The 15,911-nt window shown below is 50.3% G+C and overlaps 1 protein-coding gene across 2 annotated transcripts in view; it reads left to right on the top strand.

Annotated features, from left to right (window-relative positions):
• The window catches only part of INPP5A (inositol polyphosphate-5-phosphatase A), a 229,944-nt gene that overhangs the window by 54,336 nt on the left and 159,697 nt on the right, over nt 1-15,911 (top strand). For both annotated transcript variants that reach the window (XM_023185783.2, XM_023185784.3), the window contains exon 2: nt 13,464-13,505. In XM_023185783.2, coding sequence (XP_023041551.1) covers nt 13,464-13,505 — 42 coding nt within the window. The remainder of the gene's footprint in view (nt 1-13,463; nt 13,506-15,911) is intronic.

The following is a 15,911-nucleotide window of genomic DNA, read 5'->3' as shown; positions in this document are numbered from 1 at the left end:
TTTGGGTGTGTTGTGTGTGTGGTGTGTCTGTGGTGTGTGTGGTGCATATGTGTGGTGTGGTGGGTGTGTGTGTGCCTGCGCGTGTGTTTGGGTGTGGTGTGTGTGTGGTGTGGTGTGTCTGTTGTGTGTGGTATGTGTGGTGTGTGTATGTTGTGTGTAGTGTGTGTATGTTGTGTGTGTTGTGTGTGTGTGGTGTGTCTGTGGTGTGTGTGTGTGTGTGTGGTGCGTATGTGTGGCGTGGTGGGTGTGTGTGCCTACATGTGTGTGGCATGTGTGTTTTGGGTGTGGTGTGTGTGGTGTGGTGTGTCTTGTGTGTGTTGTGTGTGTGGTGTGTCTGTGGTGTGTTTTGTGTGCGTGTACTGCGTGTGGTGCATGTGTGTGTGGTGCATATGTGTGGCATGGTGAGTGTGTGTACCTGCACGTGTGTGGCATATGTGTTGGGGTGGTGTGTGCGTGGTGTGGTGTGTCTTGTGTGTGTTGTGTGTGTGGTGTGTCTGTGGTGTGTGTGTTTTGTGTGCGTGTACTGTGTGTGGTGCGTGTGTGTGGTGCGTATGTGTGGCGTGGTGGGTGTGTGTGCCTGCACGTGTGTCGCTTGTGTGTTGGGGTGGTTGTCTTTGCTGGCTCACTTGTAGCAGCTCTTCTTGAGGTGGAGACTCTGCCTCACAGCTGCCTGCCTAGAGCTCTCCGAGAGGTGGTCCCCCTCCCAGCCCTGCAGGCTGTACGAGATTCTCCATGGTTCTCCCCTTTTGCCATTTGCCGTTTGTTATTGCTCTTAGTGACAGGCAATTATTTAAGATGCTGGCCAAAGTGGCTTTCATTTTCTTCTTAGTACAGCCTTTAAAATTAAGAGTTAAAAAATTTGAAAGTAATGCATGATGATTATCGGCATGTTAAAAATAAAGAAAAGGAAAAGAAATACCTCTGCCTCAAATACCCACTCTGACCTTTGGGCATTTTTTTCTGTCTGTTTCCCTTTTCCTGTTGAGAATACTGTTGGGAGTGCTGACAGCACTCAGTGTGAGGGGCTCCTGTGACATGCTGGCACGCTTTCTGGAGTCTCCGCAGACCCTTGGCGGCCAGCTGTTTCTTTGCATTGGCCACAGCGAGGAAGGGGGCCAGGGCACTCAGTTTCTGCAGGGCCACGTCTGCAGGTGGCCCTGTGGACTGCTTGCTGCCGGTGGGGGCTTGTGTGGGGTGTGATTTATTTTGTGTTCAATCCATGTTTTTAGGGTATAAGTGTCTTCCATGTCAGTGTGTGCTCATTGTAAATCTTTACTCTGGTAACATATACCTAACATAATACTTGTTATTTTAATCACTGGTAAGTGTGTAGTTCACTGCTGTCCTCACCTACATTGCAGTGTTTGTTGGTGAGTGTGTAGTTCACTGCCTTTCTTACCCACATTGTGGTGTTTGTTGGTGAGTGTGTAGCTCACTGCCTTTCTTACCCACATTGTGGTGTTTGTCACTGGCACCCTGTCTATCTCCACATCATGTTTTATCATCCAATAAATTTGTTTTTGGTGCTTCCCTCTCCATTCCTTCCGTGGACGCCCTGTGTAACTTTCTTTATTGAGGAGTCTTCTGTAATATTCTTCTGCAGAATTCTAATTGTAATTCTCTTATAAATGATGCTATTATGAACTTCTTTGTTGACAGAGCGTTTTTGCTGTGTAGAATTACTTTTTTTTTTGAGACAGAGTCTCGCCCTGTAGCCCGGGCTGGAGTGCTGTGGCCGGATCTCAGCTCACTGCAAGCTCCGCCTCCTGGGTTTACGCCATTCTCCTGCCTCAGCCTCCCGAGTAACTGGGACTACAGGCGCCCGCCACCTCGCCCGGCTAGTTTTTTTGTATTTTTTTAGTAGAGACGGGGTTTCACCGTGTTAGCCAGGATGGTCTCGATCTCCTGACCTCGTGATCCACCCGTCTCGGCCTCCCAAAGTGCTGGGATTACAGGCTTGAGGCACCGCGCCCGGCCTAGAATTACTTTTTTTAGGACTGACTCCCAGATATAGAGTTCCACATTTAAAAGGAATGAGTTTGTGTGTTTTCTTTTAAACATTTCCCATATTTTGATGGTTTTTGTATTATTCTTTGATACCAAGAGAAGAATTTTTGGGTGTTAAAGAGAAAAAGAAGGCATGTGCTTTATTTCATATGGTGGCTGAACACACGCAGAGCTGCTTGGCCTGTGGGCTGAAATTTGAGCATTTCTTTAAGACCCAGTTTGTTTATCTTTTATTCTCACTTCAGTAGTTTTAAAAATAACTACATTAACCAAACATGGGCTGTACCTCCAAGGCCAGAGCTGCTCCTGGGAAAGGGTCCAGTCTCTCTGGTTTGTGCCCATCACCCAGTGGGACAGCCACATGGACGTGGTGTGGCGGTGTGGTGGCAGGGCCCAGCAAAGACCAGTTTGGGCAGGATTAATGGCCCTCAATTAAAGGGTGTCATGGTAGGCAGAGTCTAATTTTATAAAAGCTTCTGATTAAAAATTTCATTTTTGCCTTTGATCTTGCAGAAGAGGGTGCTCAAGTGTGTGTGCAGTGCGTGTGTGTGCATGTGTGTGTGCATACACATGTGTTTGTGTGCAGGCTCCTGTGCATGTGTGTGTACATGTGTGTGTGTGCGTGTAAGTGTGTGTGTATGCACGTGCACTTGTGTTTTCATGGCCGAGGGTTTATTTTCTAGCAATTTGAAGCCCTAAGTAACAGAACCTTTTCTGTTCTTCTCAGTGTTTCTGCTACTGTCCTGTCCCTCTTCTCTCAGAGAGTCTCAGGAGATGTGTCGGGGGGTCTGAATGTTGTCTGTCAGCTCATCCACAAGGACTCAGGCGTCTCCCCTGTTCCTGCAGGTGGTGGGAAGTTTCTATACCCAGATTTTCTTCATTGAGGATATTGTGGTTTGTTGTGAAAGTCCTTACATTCAGTGGGATAAAATTTGAGTCACATATTAGGATATTATATTGTCATTTCAGTTGTGAATTTTAAGAAATTACATAATTTCTTACATGTCTTCAGGAACGCATTAGGCAAGTTAAACAATAGTGTTACATGTTGGATGGGGATATTTTTATATGCGGAGCATTTGTAAAAACTGTATTAACGTCTCTGTGCATTGCGTGTGTCTGCTCGTTCCTGTTTCCAGTGTTTTGTCCTTTGGTGCATGCTGTGGGGCTGTGCTACGCATAGTGACTCTGGGTCTTTGGTGCGTGCTGTGGGGCTGTGCTACGCATAGTGGCTCTGGGCCTGTGGTTTGTGCTGTGGAGCTGTGGTACGTGTAGTGACTCTGGGTCTTTGGTGTGTGCTGTGGGGCTGTGGTACACATAGTGTCTCTGGGCCTGTGGTTTGTGCTGTGGGGCTGTGGTACGCGTAGTGACTCTGGGCCTTTTGGGCAGGTCTCAGATTTACTGTCTGTTTTAATTTCAATTGCAGTTTCTGTTTCGATTTTGCTTGGGTTGGGCGTCTGGGACCTACCCTTCCTACTGCTAGGGTCAGGACTTTCTCTTTTTTTCATTTTATATGAGGTGAGTAAAGTGCAGTTCTCAGACGTGTGGAGCCCCAGCATGTGGTTCGGCTGCTTGAGTGGCGCTGTGGCTATGGAGATTCCCCCCGCCTTTTTAATGTGGTCAAATAGGTGTAACATTTTCCATCTTAACCATGTTTAAGGGTGCAGTTCAGTGGCATGAAATGCATTCATAACGTTGTATAACCATCACTGCCATCCATCTCCAGATCTCTTTTTATCTTGTAAAACTGCACCTCTGTTCTCGTTAAACACTGAATCCCCATCCACCCCCAGCTCCTTCGTCACCAACATTTTACTTTCTGTCTCCATGAATCTGATGACTCCAGATACCTCACATGAGTGGGATCATACAATCTTTGTCTTTTTGTGTTTGGCTTATTTTCATTAGCATAATGTTCTCAAGGTTATTGCATAGTCAGAATACCCTTCCTTTTTAAGGTTGAATTATGTGGATAGACCACATTTTATCAATTTATCCATGGAGGGACACTTGGGTTTCTTCTACCTTTTGGCTGATTGTGAGTGTACAGGTATCTGTTTAAGTTCCTGCTTTCAGTTCTTTAGGGAATTGTATTAGTTCGTTTTCATGCTGCTGATAAAGGCATACCTGAGACTGGGAAGAAAAAGGCTTAATTAGACTTATAGTTCCACATGGCTGGGAAGGCCTCAGAATCATGGCGGAGGCAAAAGGCACTTCTTCAATGGTGGCAGCAAGAGAAAATGAGAGAAAAGCAAAAGCGGAAACCTCTGATAAGCCTATCAGATCTCTTGAGACTTATTCACTATCATGGGACTAGTACAGGAAAGACTAGCCCCCATGATTCGATTACCTCCCCCTGGGCTCTTCCCACAGCAGGTGGGAATTCTGGGAGATACAGTTCAAGTGAGATTTGGGTGAGGACACAGCCAAACCATATCATTCCACGCCGGCCCCTCCAAACCTCATGTCCTCACATTTCAAAACCAGTTATGCCTTCCCAACAGTCTTCCAAAGTCTTAACTCATTGCAGCATTAACCCAAAAGTCCACAGTCCAAAGTCTTATCCGAGACAAGGCAAGTCCCTTCCGTGTATGAGCTTGTAAAATCAAAAGCAAGCTAGTTACTTCCTAGATACAGTGGGGGTACAGCTATTGGGTAAATACAGCCGTTCCAAATGGGAGAAATTGGCCAAAACAGAGGGGTTACAGGGCCCATGCAAGTCCAGAATCTAGCAGGGCAGTCACATGTTAAAGCTCCAAAATGATGTCCTTTGACTCCAGGTCTCACATCTAGGTCACACTGATGCAAGTGGTGTGCTCCCACAATCTTGGGCAGCTCTGCCCCTGCGGTTCTGCATGGTACAGCCTCCCTCCCAGCTGCTTTCATGGGCTGGCGTTGAGTGTCTGCAGCTTTTCCAGGCACACAGTGCAAGCTTTTGGTGGATCTACCATTCTGGGGTCTGGAGGATGGTGGCCCTCTTCTCACACCTACACTAGGCTGTGCCCCAGTAGAGACTCTGTGTGGGGACTTTGACCCCACATTTCCCTTCTGCACTGCCCTAGCAGAGGTTTTCCATGGGGGCCCCACCCCTGCAGCAAACTTTTGCCTAGACATCCAGGCATTTTCGTACATCTTCTGAAATCTGGGTGGAGGTTCCCAAACCTCAGTTCTTGACTTCTGTGCACCCAAAGGCTCAACACCACTAGAAGCTGCCAAGGCTTAGGGCTTCCACCCTCTAAAGCCACAGCCGAGCTATATGTTGGCCCCTTTTAGCCACAGCTGGAGTGGCTGGGATACAGGTCACCAAGTCCCTAGGCTGCACATATCATGGGGACCCTTGGCCTGGCCTGTGAAACCAGTTTTTCTTCCTGGGTCTCTGGGCCTGTGATGGGAGGTGCTGCCGGGAAGGTCTCTGACATGGCCTGGAGACATTTTCCCCATGATCTTTGGGATTAACGCCAGGCTGCTTGCCAAATTTCTGCAGCTGACTTGAGTTTCTCCCCAGAAAGTGGGTTTTTCTTTTCTATCACATATTCAGGCTGCAAATTTTCCAAGCTTTTGTGCTCTGCTTCCCTTATAAAACTGAACTCCTTTAACAGTACTCAAGTAACCTCTTGAATGTTTTGCTGTTCAGAAATTCCTTCCACCAGATACCCTAAATCATCTCTCAAGTTCAAAGTTCCACACATCTCTAGACAGGGGCAAAATGCTGCCAGTCTCTTCGCTAAAACATAACAAGAGTCACCTTCACTCCAGTTCCCAACAAGTTCCTCATCTCCACCTGAGACCACCTCAGCCTGGATTTTACTGTCCACATTGCTATCGGCATTTTGGGCAACGCCATTCAATGAGTCTCTAGGAAGTTCCAAACTTTTCCACATTTTCCTGTCTTCTCATCCCTTCAAACTGTTCCAACCTCTGCCTGTTACCCAGTTCCAAAGTCTCTTCCACATTTTTGGGTATCTTTTCAGCAACACCCCACTCCTGGTACCAGTTTACCGTATTAGTTTGTTTTCACACTGCCAATAAAGACGTACCTGAGACTGGGAAGGAAAAGAGTTTAATTGGAGTTACAGTTCCACATGGCTGGGGAGGCCCCAGAATCATGGCAGGAGATGAAAGACACTTCTTAAATACGGCAGTGGCAAGAGAAAATGAGAAGGAAGCAAAAGCAGAAACCCCTGATGAACCCATCAGATCTCGTGAGACTTATTCACTACCACAAGAATAGCATGGGAAAGACGGGTCCCCATGATTCAATTACCTCCCCCTGGGTCCCTCCCACAACACATGGGAATTCTGGGAGAGATTCAATGACCTCCCCCTGGGTCCCTCCCACAACGCATGGGAATTCTGGGAGATAAAATTCAAGTTGAGATTTAGGTGGAGACACAGCCAAACCATATCGGGAATATAGCCAGCAGTGGAATTGCTTGACTGTATAGTAATTCTGTTTAATTTTCGGAGAAGGTGCCATTTTTCTTCATAGTGATGGCACAGTGTTACATTCCCACCAGCAGTGCACAAGGGATCCCATTTCTCCACCTCATCCCAACACTTGTTGTTTTCTCTTTTTGATTTTAATGTTTTATTTTGTATAATATCCATCCTGATGAGTGTGAAATGGTGTTTCATTATGGTTTTCATTTGCATTTCCTTAATGATTAGTGATCATGAACATCCTTTCATGTACTTGTTGACCGTTTCATATGTCTCCTTTAGAAAACTGTCTGTTCAAGTCCTTTTCCCATTTTAATGGGATTGTATGTCGTTTTGTTGTTGAGTTGTAGGAGGTTTAAAAATATGTTCTGAATATTAACCCATTATCAGACACGTGACTTGCAGATGTTCTCTTCCATCCTGTGGTTTGTCTTTCATCCTATTGATAGTGGCTTTTGATGTACAAAAGTTGTTAAGTTTGATGTCCAGCTTGTCTATTTTTTCTTTTGTTGTCTGTGCTTTTGTATTGCATTTAAGAAGTCGTTGTCAAATCCAATGTCACAAAGTTTCTCACCTATGTTTTTTCTAAGAATTTTATAGTTTTAGATTTTGATTCATTTTGAGTTAATTTTTATATATGGTGTAAGGTAAGAAACCAGCTTCATTCTTTTGCATGCAGTTATCCAGCCTCATTTGTTGAAAGGACTGTTCTTTTACCCAGTGAATGGTCTTGGCACCACTGTCAAAAATCGTTTGACCATATATACAAGGCTCTTTATTCCATTCCATTGGTCCACATGTCTGTCTTGTGCCAGGACCACACTGTTTTGGCTGCTTACTGTAGGTTGTAGTAAGTTCCATATAAGGAAGTGTGAGGTCTCCAATTTGTTCTTCTTTTTCAAGACTATTTTTGGCTATTCAGGGCCCCATGAGATTCCATATGAATTTTAGCATGAATTTTTCTATTTCTCCAAAAAAAAAAAGTCATTGGGATTTTTATATAAATGGAATAGAATCTGCAGATCCTTTGGGTAGCATCAGCATCTTAAGGACATTAACTCTTCCAGTTTGTGAACCTGGAATGGATATCTGAATTTCTTTCATCAACATTTTGTGGTTTTCAGTGTTCAAGTCTTTTGCCTCTTTGGTTAAGCTTATTTCTAAGTTTTTTATTCTTTTTGATGCTGTTATAAATGCAATTTTTTAAAAATTTCTTTTCAGATTGTTCATTGTTAGTGTATAGAAACACCACTGTTGTTTGTGTGTTGATCGTACATCCTGCCACATTGCTGAATTGCTGAATTTTTGTAATGGAGTCTCACTCTGTCACCCACACTGGAGTGCAGTGGCACAATCTTGGCTCGCTGCAACCTCTGCCTCCGGATTCAGGCGATTCTGCTGCCTCAGCCTCCCGAGTAGCTGGGACCACAGGTGTGCACCACCACGCCTGGCTAATTTTTTGTATTTTTAGTAGAGACTGGGTTTTGTCATGTTGGCCAGGCTGATCTTGAACTCCTAACCTCAGGTGACCCACCCGCCTCGGCCTCCCAAAGTGCTGGGATGGCAGGTCTGAGCCACCACGCCCGGCCTTATTTCTGTCAATTTTTGGTGGAATTTTTAGGGTTTTGTATGCATAAGAGCATGTAGTCTGTGAACAGAGATAATTTTACTTCTTCTGTTCCCATTCGGATACCTTTTCTTTCATTTTCTTGCCTAATCGCCCAGGCTAGGCCTCCCAGCGCAGTGTTGAATGGCAGTGATGAGTGCGGGCATCCTGGTCTCGTTCCTGCTCTTAGAGGGAAAGCTTTCTGTCGTCCACCATGGAGCGTGTTCACTGTGGGTGGTAATCTGCAGGCACATTCTCTCTCAGAGGTCCTTCCTTTCCTTTTGTGTCTAGAAAGGCTCTTTTTCTCCCATGACAGCAGCTATTTCCTTATTTTCTCTCCTGATTCCTTTGTGGTTTCAAGTCTTATGTTCATCTCCTGAATCCATCTGGAGTTTAATTTCTTTGTGGAATAAAGAAAGGATCTAATACAGCATTTTAAAAGTAAATATTTAACTAGTCCTAGTATTCCCTGTCAATTATTGCCTCTTCCCTCAGCAGCATGAAGTGCCTCTCAGTCTCTCGTGCTGACGTCTCTGCATTCCAGAGCGACAAATGGGAAGTGTTGGGCCTTCTGGGGGCGGCTGTGGGCCAGGCTGCCTCTGTCTGCTTGGTCTGTCCTGCAGGTGTTCTCTGTTAGGGGCTGTACAGCAAACACACTAAGGATCAGCTCAGTTTTTTTAGTACTTCCCACTAAAATGGAATCATTTTATACGGTTTGTTCCCTCTTCCCTTAAGAATATGCGCTATGGAAGTACAGATCACTCCAGCTCCCACTGCCCAGAGAGAACCCTTGTCCACGTGGGACGAGCGTCCTAGTCTGCAGAGCTCCAGCAGGGAGGACAGGCTGTGCTTCACCAGTTAAATTTAATCCTGCTCAGATTGTCAGGAGAAACAGACGCTGAAGTGAAACTCAAGAAACTTCTGAATTTGAGATAAATATTTATTGGTGTAAGAGATACATTTCTACAATTCCTCTAAGGATGAGAAAACTTTTCTCAACTTGAAGAATGTAGAGTTTAAGAATACATCTTAATTTTAGAACACATTTAGGAATGCTCTGCTTTGGAAGGTACCACGATTCTTAGGCAGCCTCTCAGCTCCAGGCCCCACCTGCTGATTTAATACATTCTATTACTTGTGTTTTGTTAGTTTGTAACAGAAACACTCTGTTCCACCTTCCCCTGCCTCCGTTTTCAGCCTTGGTTCTGTACTGTGTGGACGCACCGTGGGTCACTGTGGTCTTTCCTTTCTGAGTTCTGGGCTCTGTTATGTCACCTGAGTTCTGCCTGGCACGTCGGGAATTCTGTTTTTCAGTGTTCGAGTTTTGCTGCTGATGTTTCTCACCTGTTTTTTTTTTTTTTTTTAAGACAGAGTCTCACTCTGTCACACAGGCTGGAGTACAGTGGCACGATCTTGGCTCACTGCAAGCTCCACCTCCCTGGTTCATGCCATTCTCTGGCCTCAGCCTTCTGAGTAGCTGGGACTACAGGTGCCCGCCACCAGGCCCAGCTAATTTTTTTGTATTTTTTTTAGTAGAGACGGGGTTTCATGGTGTTAGCCAGGATGGTCTCGATCTCCTGACCTCGTGATCCGTCCATCTCGGCCTCCCAAAGTGCTAGTAGTGTTACAGGTGTGAGCCACCACGCCCAGCCTTTCGCGTGTTTTTATATAAGGACTCCTACTCTCTTTTTGGACTTGTTCAGTTTTCTCTCCTTTTCAGGGATGCTTTTGTTCTGATATTTGTTTCTGGATACATTTCCAGTCTTGTTTTCTGAGTCCCTTTATCAGGACGTGCAGGTTCTTGCTGCTTCTCCATCCTGCGCTGCACCATCAGGGTCCCCTCTCCGTCCCACCCTGCACCGTCAGGGTCCCCTCTCCGTCCCGCCCTGCACCGTCAGGGTCCCCTCTCCGTCCCGCCCTGCGCCGTCAGGCTCCCCTCTCTGACGCTTGCACTGGAAACATCCTCCCTTCCTGTGACTGCTGCGTTCAGGAGTAAGGATGCTGTCAGACCTTGTTTTGTTGCCCCTGGAGCATCCTTCTCTTCCTCTTCCCCCCGTTTGTTATTTGGTGAGGTTTGGGGGGAAGAGGGTGTCTTAAGCTTTCTTGTGGTGTGTTTGCCCAGAGCTCGATAGTGGTTGAAAAGATTTTCTTGTTATATCAACTCTTCAAGCTGTCCCACTTGCACACTGTGGGTATGTGGGGCTGCAGAGTGAAATGTCCTTTTCCCAGATGAAGGGAAGACAAGGAAGGGACATGATGCAGCCTCACTGCTCAGGATGGGAAAACGCTGGGATTAGGGGTCACTTGTTGGCCTGGGGAAGCTCAGTGACCCAGGGAAAATTGAACTGATGGAGAAGACGGTATTTGACCAGACCTGTGAGCAGTGAAGGCATGGCGGCCGTTGCCAATCTGCAAAGAGAGAGTGCAAAGGCCCTGGGGCCAGAGGACCAAATGTCTGAGGCCCAGAGTGGAGCAGGTGGAGGGGAGGGCCAGGGAGGCCACGGGCTCAGGGCCTGGTGGCTGTGCCGACCTGGAAGGCCTTTGCCCTTTACCCTGAGAGAGCAGGAGGGCCCTGGAGGGTGGGTCCACTTGTGTTTTCTGAGGATCACCCTGGCTGCCTGTGGAGTGTAGACTGGAAGCAAGTAAGGACACAGCAGGGAGATCCCTGAGGAGGGAGTGGGAAGGGACTGGGGATGGGGAAGAAGTGGATCCATCAGGAGGGAGTGGGGAAGGGGCTGGGGACAAGGAGTGGGTAGATCTGCTAAGAGGGAGAGGAGGTGAAGGGGCCAGGGACGGGTAGGGGTGGATCTCCTAGGAGGGGGCAGGGAGGGGGCTGGGGATGGGGAGGGTGTATGGGGAGGGTGTGGATCTGCCAGAAGGGAGGGGGGAAGGGGCTGGGGATGGGGAGGGTGTGGATCTGCCAAGAGAGAAGAGAGAAGGGGCTGGGGACAGAAAGGGGACTGGGAGGGCGTGGCTCCCTAGGAGGGAGGGGGAAGGGGCTGGGGATGGGGCGGGCGACGGGGAGGCGTGGATCCCCGGGGGATGTCCCGGAAGTGACACAGTGGCACTGAGGCCAAGAGAGGCTGGTGGGACAGTGGGATGCGGCCCAGGAGGCCCTGGGAGCTTCCAAACCAGGGTCAGCCAGGCAGATGCAGCAACGCCATGTGGGCCAGAAAGTGGCCCCTGGGCAGGGCCCCAAGGTCACCGCGGCTGTCACAGTGACCCTGACTAGTGTTGGGGTGTGTGCCAAAGACAAGAACTGAAGGCCTTGAGGGCCTCGTCTTTTTTTCACGTTTCTTCTCTTCCTGCTTTGGAGTGTTTTGATCTCGTCTTTCATTTAGACTTTTGGTCTAATTGTTTCACAGCTTTGAGTGCCTCCTCATAAACAGTCAGCAAACACGGATGTCTTTGTTTACAGCACCGTATTAGGACCGTCTGGGCTTACTAACCTCAGTGGATCCACCGTCAGTGTTTGGGGAAGTCGTATCCATGATGGAAATGAGGTCGTGACCCATGGATCGGGCTGGAGTGTGTGGTGCTGGGCGAGGTGCACAGTGAGCAGTGTGACCGGGTGTCCACTGTCACATTTGTCTTTGGTGTTTCGGGCGGCTCCTGGGCAGGGCTGCCTGGCAAACAGCTGCAGCTGGATGTGGGGCTGGGACCCTCGATGGGGACTTGCTGGTAGGAGCTGGGGCCAACGGAGGCTGTCTGTGTGGGCTGAGGGTCCTCAGTGGCGGGACAGTGGCGTGGGCCGGTGGCCTCCCCTCCTGCTGGGTCCTCAGTGGCGGGACAGTGGCGTGGGCTGGTGGCCTCCCCTCCTGCTGGTTGCGTGGGTCCCACAAGGAGGTCCGTGGACATGGAGGGCAGGGCATGGGGGCCCTTGGAGCCGCAGTGTGTGATTCTCTCCCTTTGTGTGTGCGTGTGCCGGGGTTGTGTGTCTTTGAAGCCTGGGGCCACGGTGTTCTCAGCCCAGTCCTGTGGTCTGTGAGGCTCTTGTTTCTTGGTCAGGTTCTTTTTTCCTTCATTAATTTATCTAAAATTCAGCCTTCCTGCTTTTTAGGCTTCTTAGACCCGTCAGCAAGTGAAGGGAGGAGCACGCCTGGCATGTGGCCAGCCTAGTGATGCTGTTGCGTTTGCATGGTACGGAGTCTGGGCCCAGCTGCACTGGCGGCCTGCACGCCTTGGCCCCGTGCCCATGGCCACAGAGGCTGAGACCAGGGCAGGGGCTTTAGTCCTGATGGAGGCGGGGGCAGGGCCTTGTTTATTGTTTTTAGTCACGGCAAAAACCCACAACATTTACCACCTTAACCGTTTCTGAGTGTACAATTCCTTAGTGCTAAGTATATTCACATTGTTGTTTAATGGATCTCTAGAACTTTGTTATCTCACAAAATGGAAATTCTACCCTTTTAGACGCTGACTCTGTCCCTCCACGGTCCCTCCACAGTGGGTGATACTGGAGCTGGGGTGCTTCCTGAGCATGGGCGGCTCATGCTGAGTGCTTGCTCTCAGCCTCATCCGCGGTGACCTCTCCACTCTTGAGTTTGAATGGCTGTGCTGCCCTCAGCCAGAGCTGGCACAGAACCCAGGAGCAGCCAGGTGGCCTGGGGCTCAGTGGAGCCATCAGGGTGGGAGAGCGACTGGGCCATCCCCTTCTCTTGAAGCACTGGCATTTTCAGGCTTGCGCTTGGCTCCTCTGATTCTGTCCAGGAGCTTCCTGAGGCCTGGGTCTCTGTGGTGGGGCTGGAGTTTCCTTGCGTGTGTGCACGTGTGTCCATGTGTGTGCACATCTGTGGCATGGGGTAGGTTTTCTGTTGATGGCTCTAGCAAGTTCTTCCTGAAGATTCTGACAGTTGTGACTGACTCTGTAAAAGCCCCTTGCTCTTTACCCCAAACACACAGAAATGCCATGTGTGACTGTGATGTTACAGAAATGCCACGTGTGACCGTGATGTTTTGTACTCCACAAAGCTCAGCTTTGTCTAGTGCCCGTGAAGGGGGCTTTGGCCCAGGGAGGGACAGGTGTGAAAAGGTGCCACTGTCTTGCTTTCTGGAACCGGGTTACTGGCTGAGCCGTCTCTTCCCTGGGAGGCTTGGAGGCTGGAGCAACACAGGGCCTTCCCCTCCTTGCCACCCGTGTGGGGTCCGCGGGACTCTGCCTGCGCTTTACTAGGACAGATCGCGTCGTGTGCCATGTCCCTGGGACGGACCTCAGAGCAGAGCCCCCGTACAGAGCTGGGTCCCCTGGTGGGACTGGGGTTTCCCCACGCGGGTGGAGCTCCTCCGTGCAGGTGGGCCTGGGCTGCGCCTCCGCTCCTGCGCCACCTTGTCTTCATAGGAGCTTCTCTGGGCTCCGTGTAGGGCTGGGCCATTGGTCTGACTGACTTTTCTTTTTCTTCTTCATTTACAGCCGGAAAACCTTCAGAAGAACTGGCTTCGGGAATTTTACCAGGTAAGAACCACTGAAACATGTTCTTTTGGATTCGTTATTTAGCAATAAGGTGCCTTTTTGCTTTGGTGTTCCTCCATGGAGTCTGGTGTGTCTATGGGGAGCGCAGGCCTAGGCTGTGGCTGGGTCTCTCAGCTCCACTGCCTGTGCCGGGCAACACATTTCTGTGCTACCGTCGGTCCCTTGCCTGCCTGCCTGCCTGCCGATGAGCCTGGCCAGATCCTCCTCAGGCTCACTGTTCATATTCCGGCTCCCTCCCCGCTCCCCGCGGGCTTCAGAGAACCTGGGGGCTCCCTCCAGGACTGGGTCAGCGTCCCCAATGGGGCCATGGACAGCTGGCAGTGAGGCTGGGCGTGCTTTTCCGCAGGTCTGGTTCATGCAGTATGAGGCTGTGTGGGGGCCAGACAGGTGGCGAGGCGGCGTGAAGGGCTGGGGCGGCTCTGTGCAGAGAGTGGGCACTGGGCTGGGGGAGGTGACCTGCCCGGAGGGTTTAAAGGGGCTGGGGCAGCTCTGTGCAGAGAGTGGGTGCTGAGCTGCGGGAGGTGACCGGTTGGAGGGTTTTAAGGGGCTGGGGTGGCTCTGTGCAGAGAGTGGCTGCTGGACTAGGGGAGGCAACCGGTGTGGAGGGTTTCGGGCTGGCATTGCCAGGCCAAGCACAGACCCCCTGACTAATAAGGGGCTGGTGTTTATGGAGCCTGGGACCGTGCTGTGCTCTGGTGTGGACGCTGCAGATGCCACTGTGAAGAGACAGGCTAGGTGCCCTCGCAGGTCTTCATGGAAGGAGCCGCCTGGGGCCTGTGGCCGAGCAGGTGTGCCTGTCGGGTGGCGCCAGTGGCCTCTCTGAGGACTGGGTGCATGGGGAGGTCTGGCGGGCGAGGAGGATGATGTGGCCATGGGCATGATGGTGGCCTGGCTCGGCTCCAGGGACTGGCGGCGAGGTCAGCGTCAGGGTGGGGTGGCCTGGACGGTGGAGCTGCTCCTGTGTTCAGACCCATGGCAAGGGCTGAGCCGGGGACTGAAATCCTGTTTCAGGTGTGTTTGGCTGTTGGTTGGGGATGGGCTGGGGAGGCCCGAGTGGAGGCCTGGGGGCCCTCTCTAGGGGGATGGGGGCATGGAACCTGGGGGGTGGCACGACCTGGGGCTGAGGTGCTGGGCCAGGGGTGGAGCTGGGGCAGCCAGGAGGGGTGGGGACCTCTGTGCCCTCAGGCTTGTGTCCTGCCCACCAGTGCTTCCTTGTGGTGAGGCCCCCAGCATGGAATGGTGTTTCTGTAGCCAGCATGCAAGTACCTCCATAGGGACAGCGATGTGTGTGTGCGTGTGTGTGCTTAACACCCATGTGACGAGGAGGCCATTGTCCTACAGGGAAGTGTGTGTGCAGGTATGCATGCATGTGTGTGTACATGTGTGTGCATGTGTGTGTGCCTAACACCCATGTGATGAAGCCATTTTCCTACAAGGAAGTGTGTGTGCCCACGTGTGCATGTGTGCACGTGTGTGTGTGCGCTCAGCACCTATGCGGCGAGGAAGCCGTTTTTCTACAGGGACCTGACACATCTCTCTCTGTAGAGTCTTTGGTCAGATGTGCAAATGAGAGATGTTTTTCCCCTTTGAAAACATACATTTACAAGTTGAAATAATAGATACGAAGAATTTAGCTGTGACGTGCGACATCATCTCCTCAGCCCTCACTTGGAGAAACAGGACCCTCTCGGAGTTGAAGCTGCTGCGCCACCCCCATCACGGTGCTCCCCCATCACGTTGCACCCCCATCACGGTGCTCCCCCATCATGGTGCTCTCGTCATCCCCGTTCTTTATGCCAACTGCACGTGGCGGGCCAGCGGTGGGGGTGGGTTTGCAAGGTGGGGTCTTGCTGTGTTTGCCTGTTGGGGAGACCCGCATCCTTGCAGAACCTTCGTCCTCTCCCGGCGTGTGTCCCAGCATGTCTCTCCTCCAGGGATCCACAGGGGTTCCCTCACGGAACGTGTAGGTGTGTGTGACCGGCCAGGAGCAGAACCTGCCGCATTCACAGCTGAAATCAGAATCTGCCCTTGTGTTTTGGTGTTTTTCCTTTTTGAAAACTGCTACTTTGTTGTTGTTGTTGTTGTTTGTTTTTGAGATGGACTCTTGCTCTGTTGCTCAGGCTGGAGTGCAGTGGCGCGATCTCGGCTTACTTCAAGCTCCACCTCCCGGGTTCATGCCATTCTCCTGCCTCAGCCTCCCAAGTAGCTGGGACTACAGGCGCCTGCCACCACGCCCGGCTAATTCCCAGTTTCAAGCGATTCTCCTGCCTCAGCCTCCCAAGTAGCTGGGATTACAGGTGCCCATCACCACGCCTGGCTAGTTTTTGTATTTTTAGTAGAGACAGGGTTTCACCATGTTAACCAGGCTGGTCTTGAACTCCTGACCTC

This window comes from Piliocolobus tephrosceles, chromosome 9, assembly GCF_002776525.5.
Source record: "Piliocolobus tephrosceles isolate RC106 chromosome 9, ASM277652v3, whole genome shotgun sequence".
Taxonomy (NCBI): domain Eukaryota; kingdom Metazoa; phylum Chordata; class Mammalia; order Primates; family Cercopithecidae; genus Piliocolobus; species Piliocolobus tephrosceles.
The sequence above is the reverse complement of the archived record's forward strand: the minus strand, read 5'-3'. Positions and strand labels throughout refer to the sequence as shown.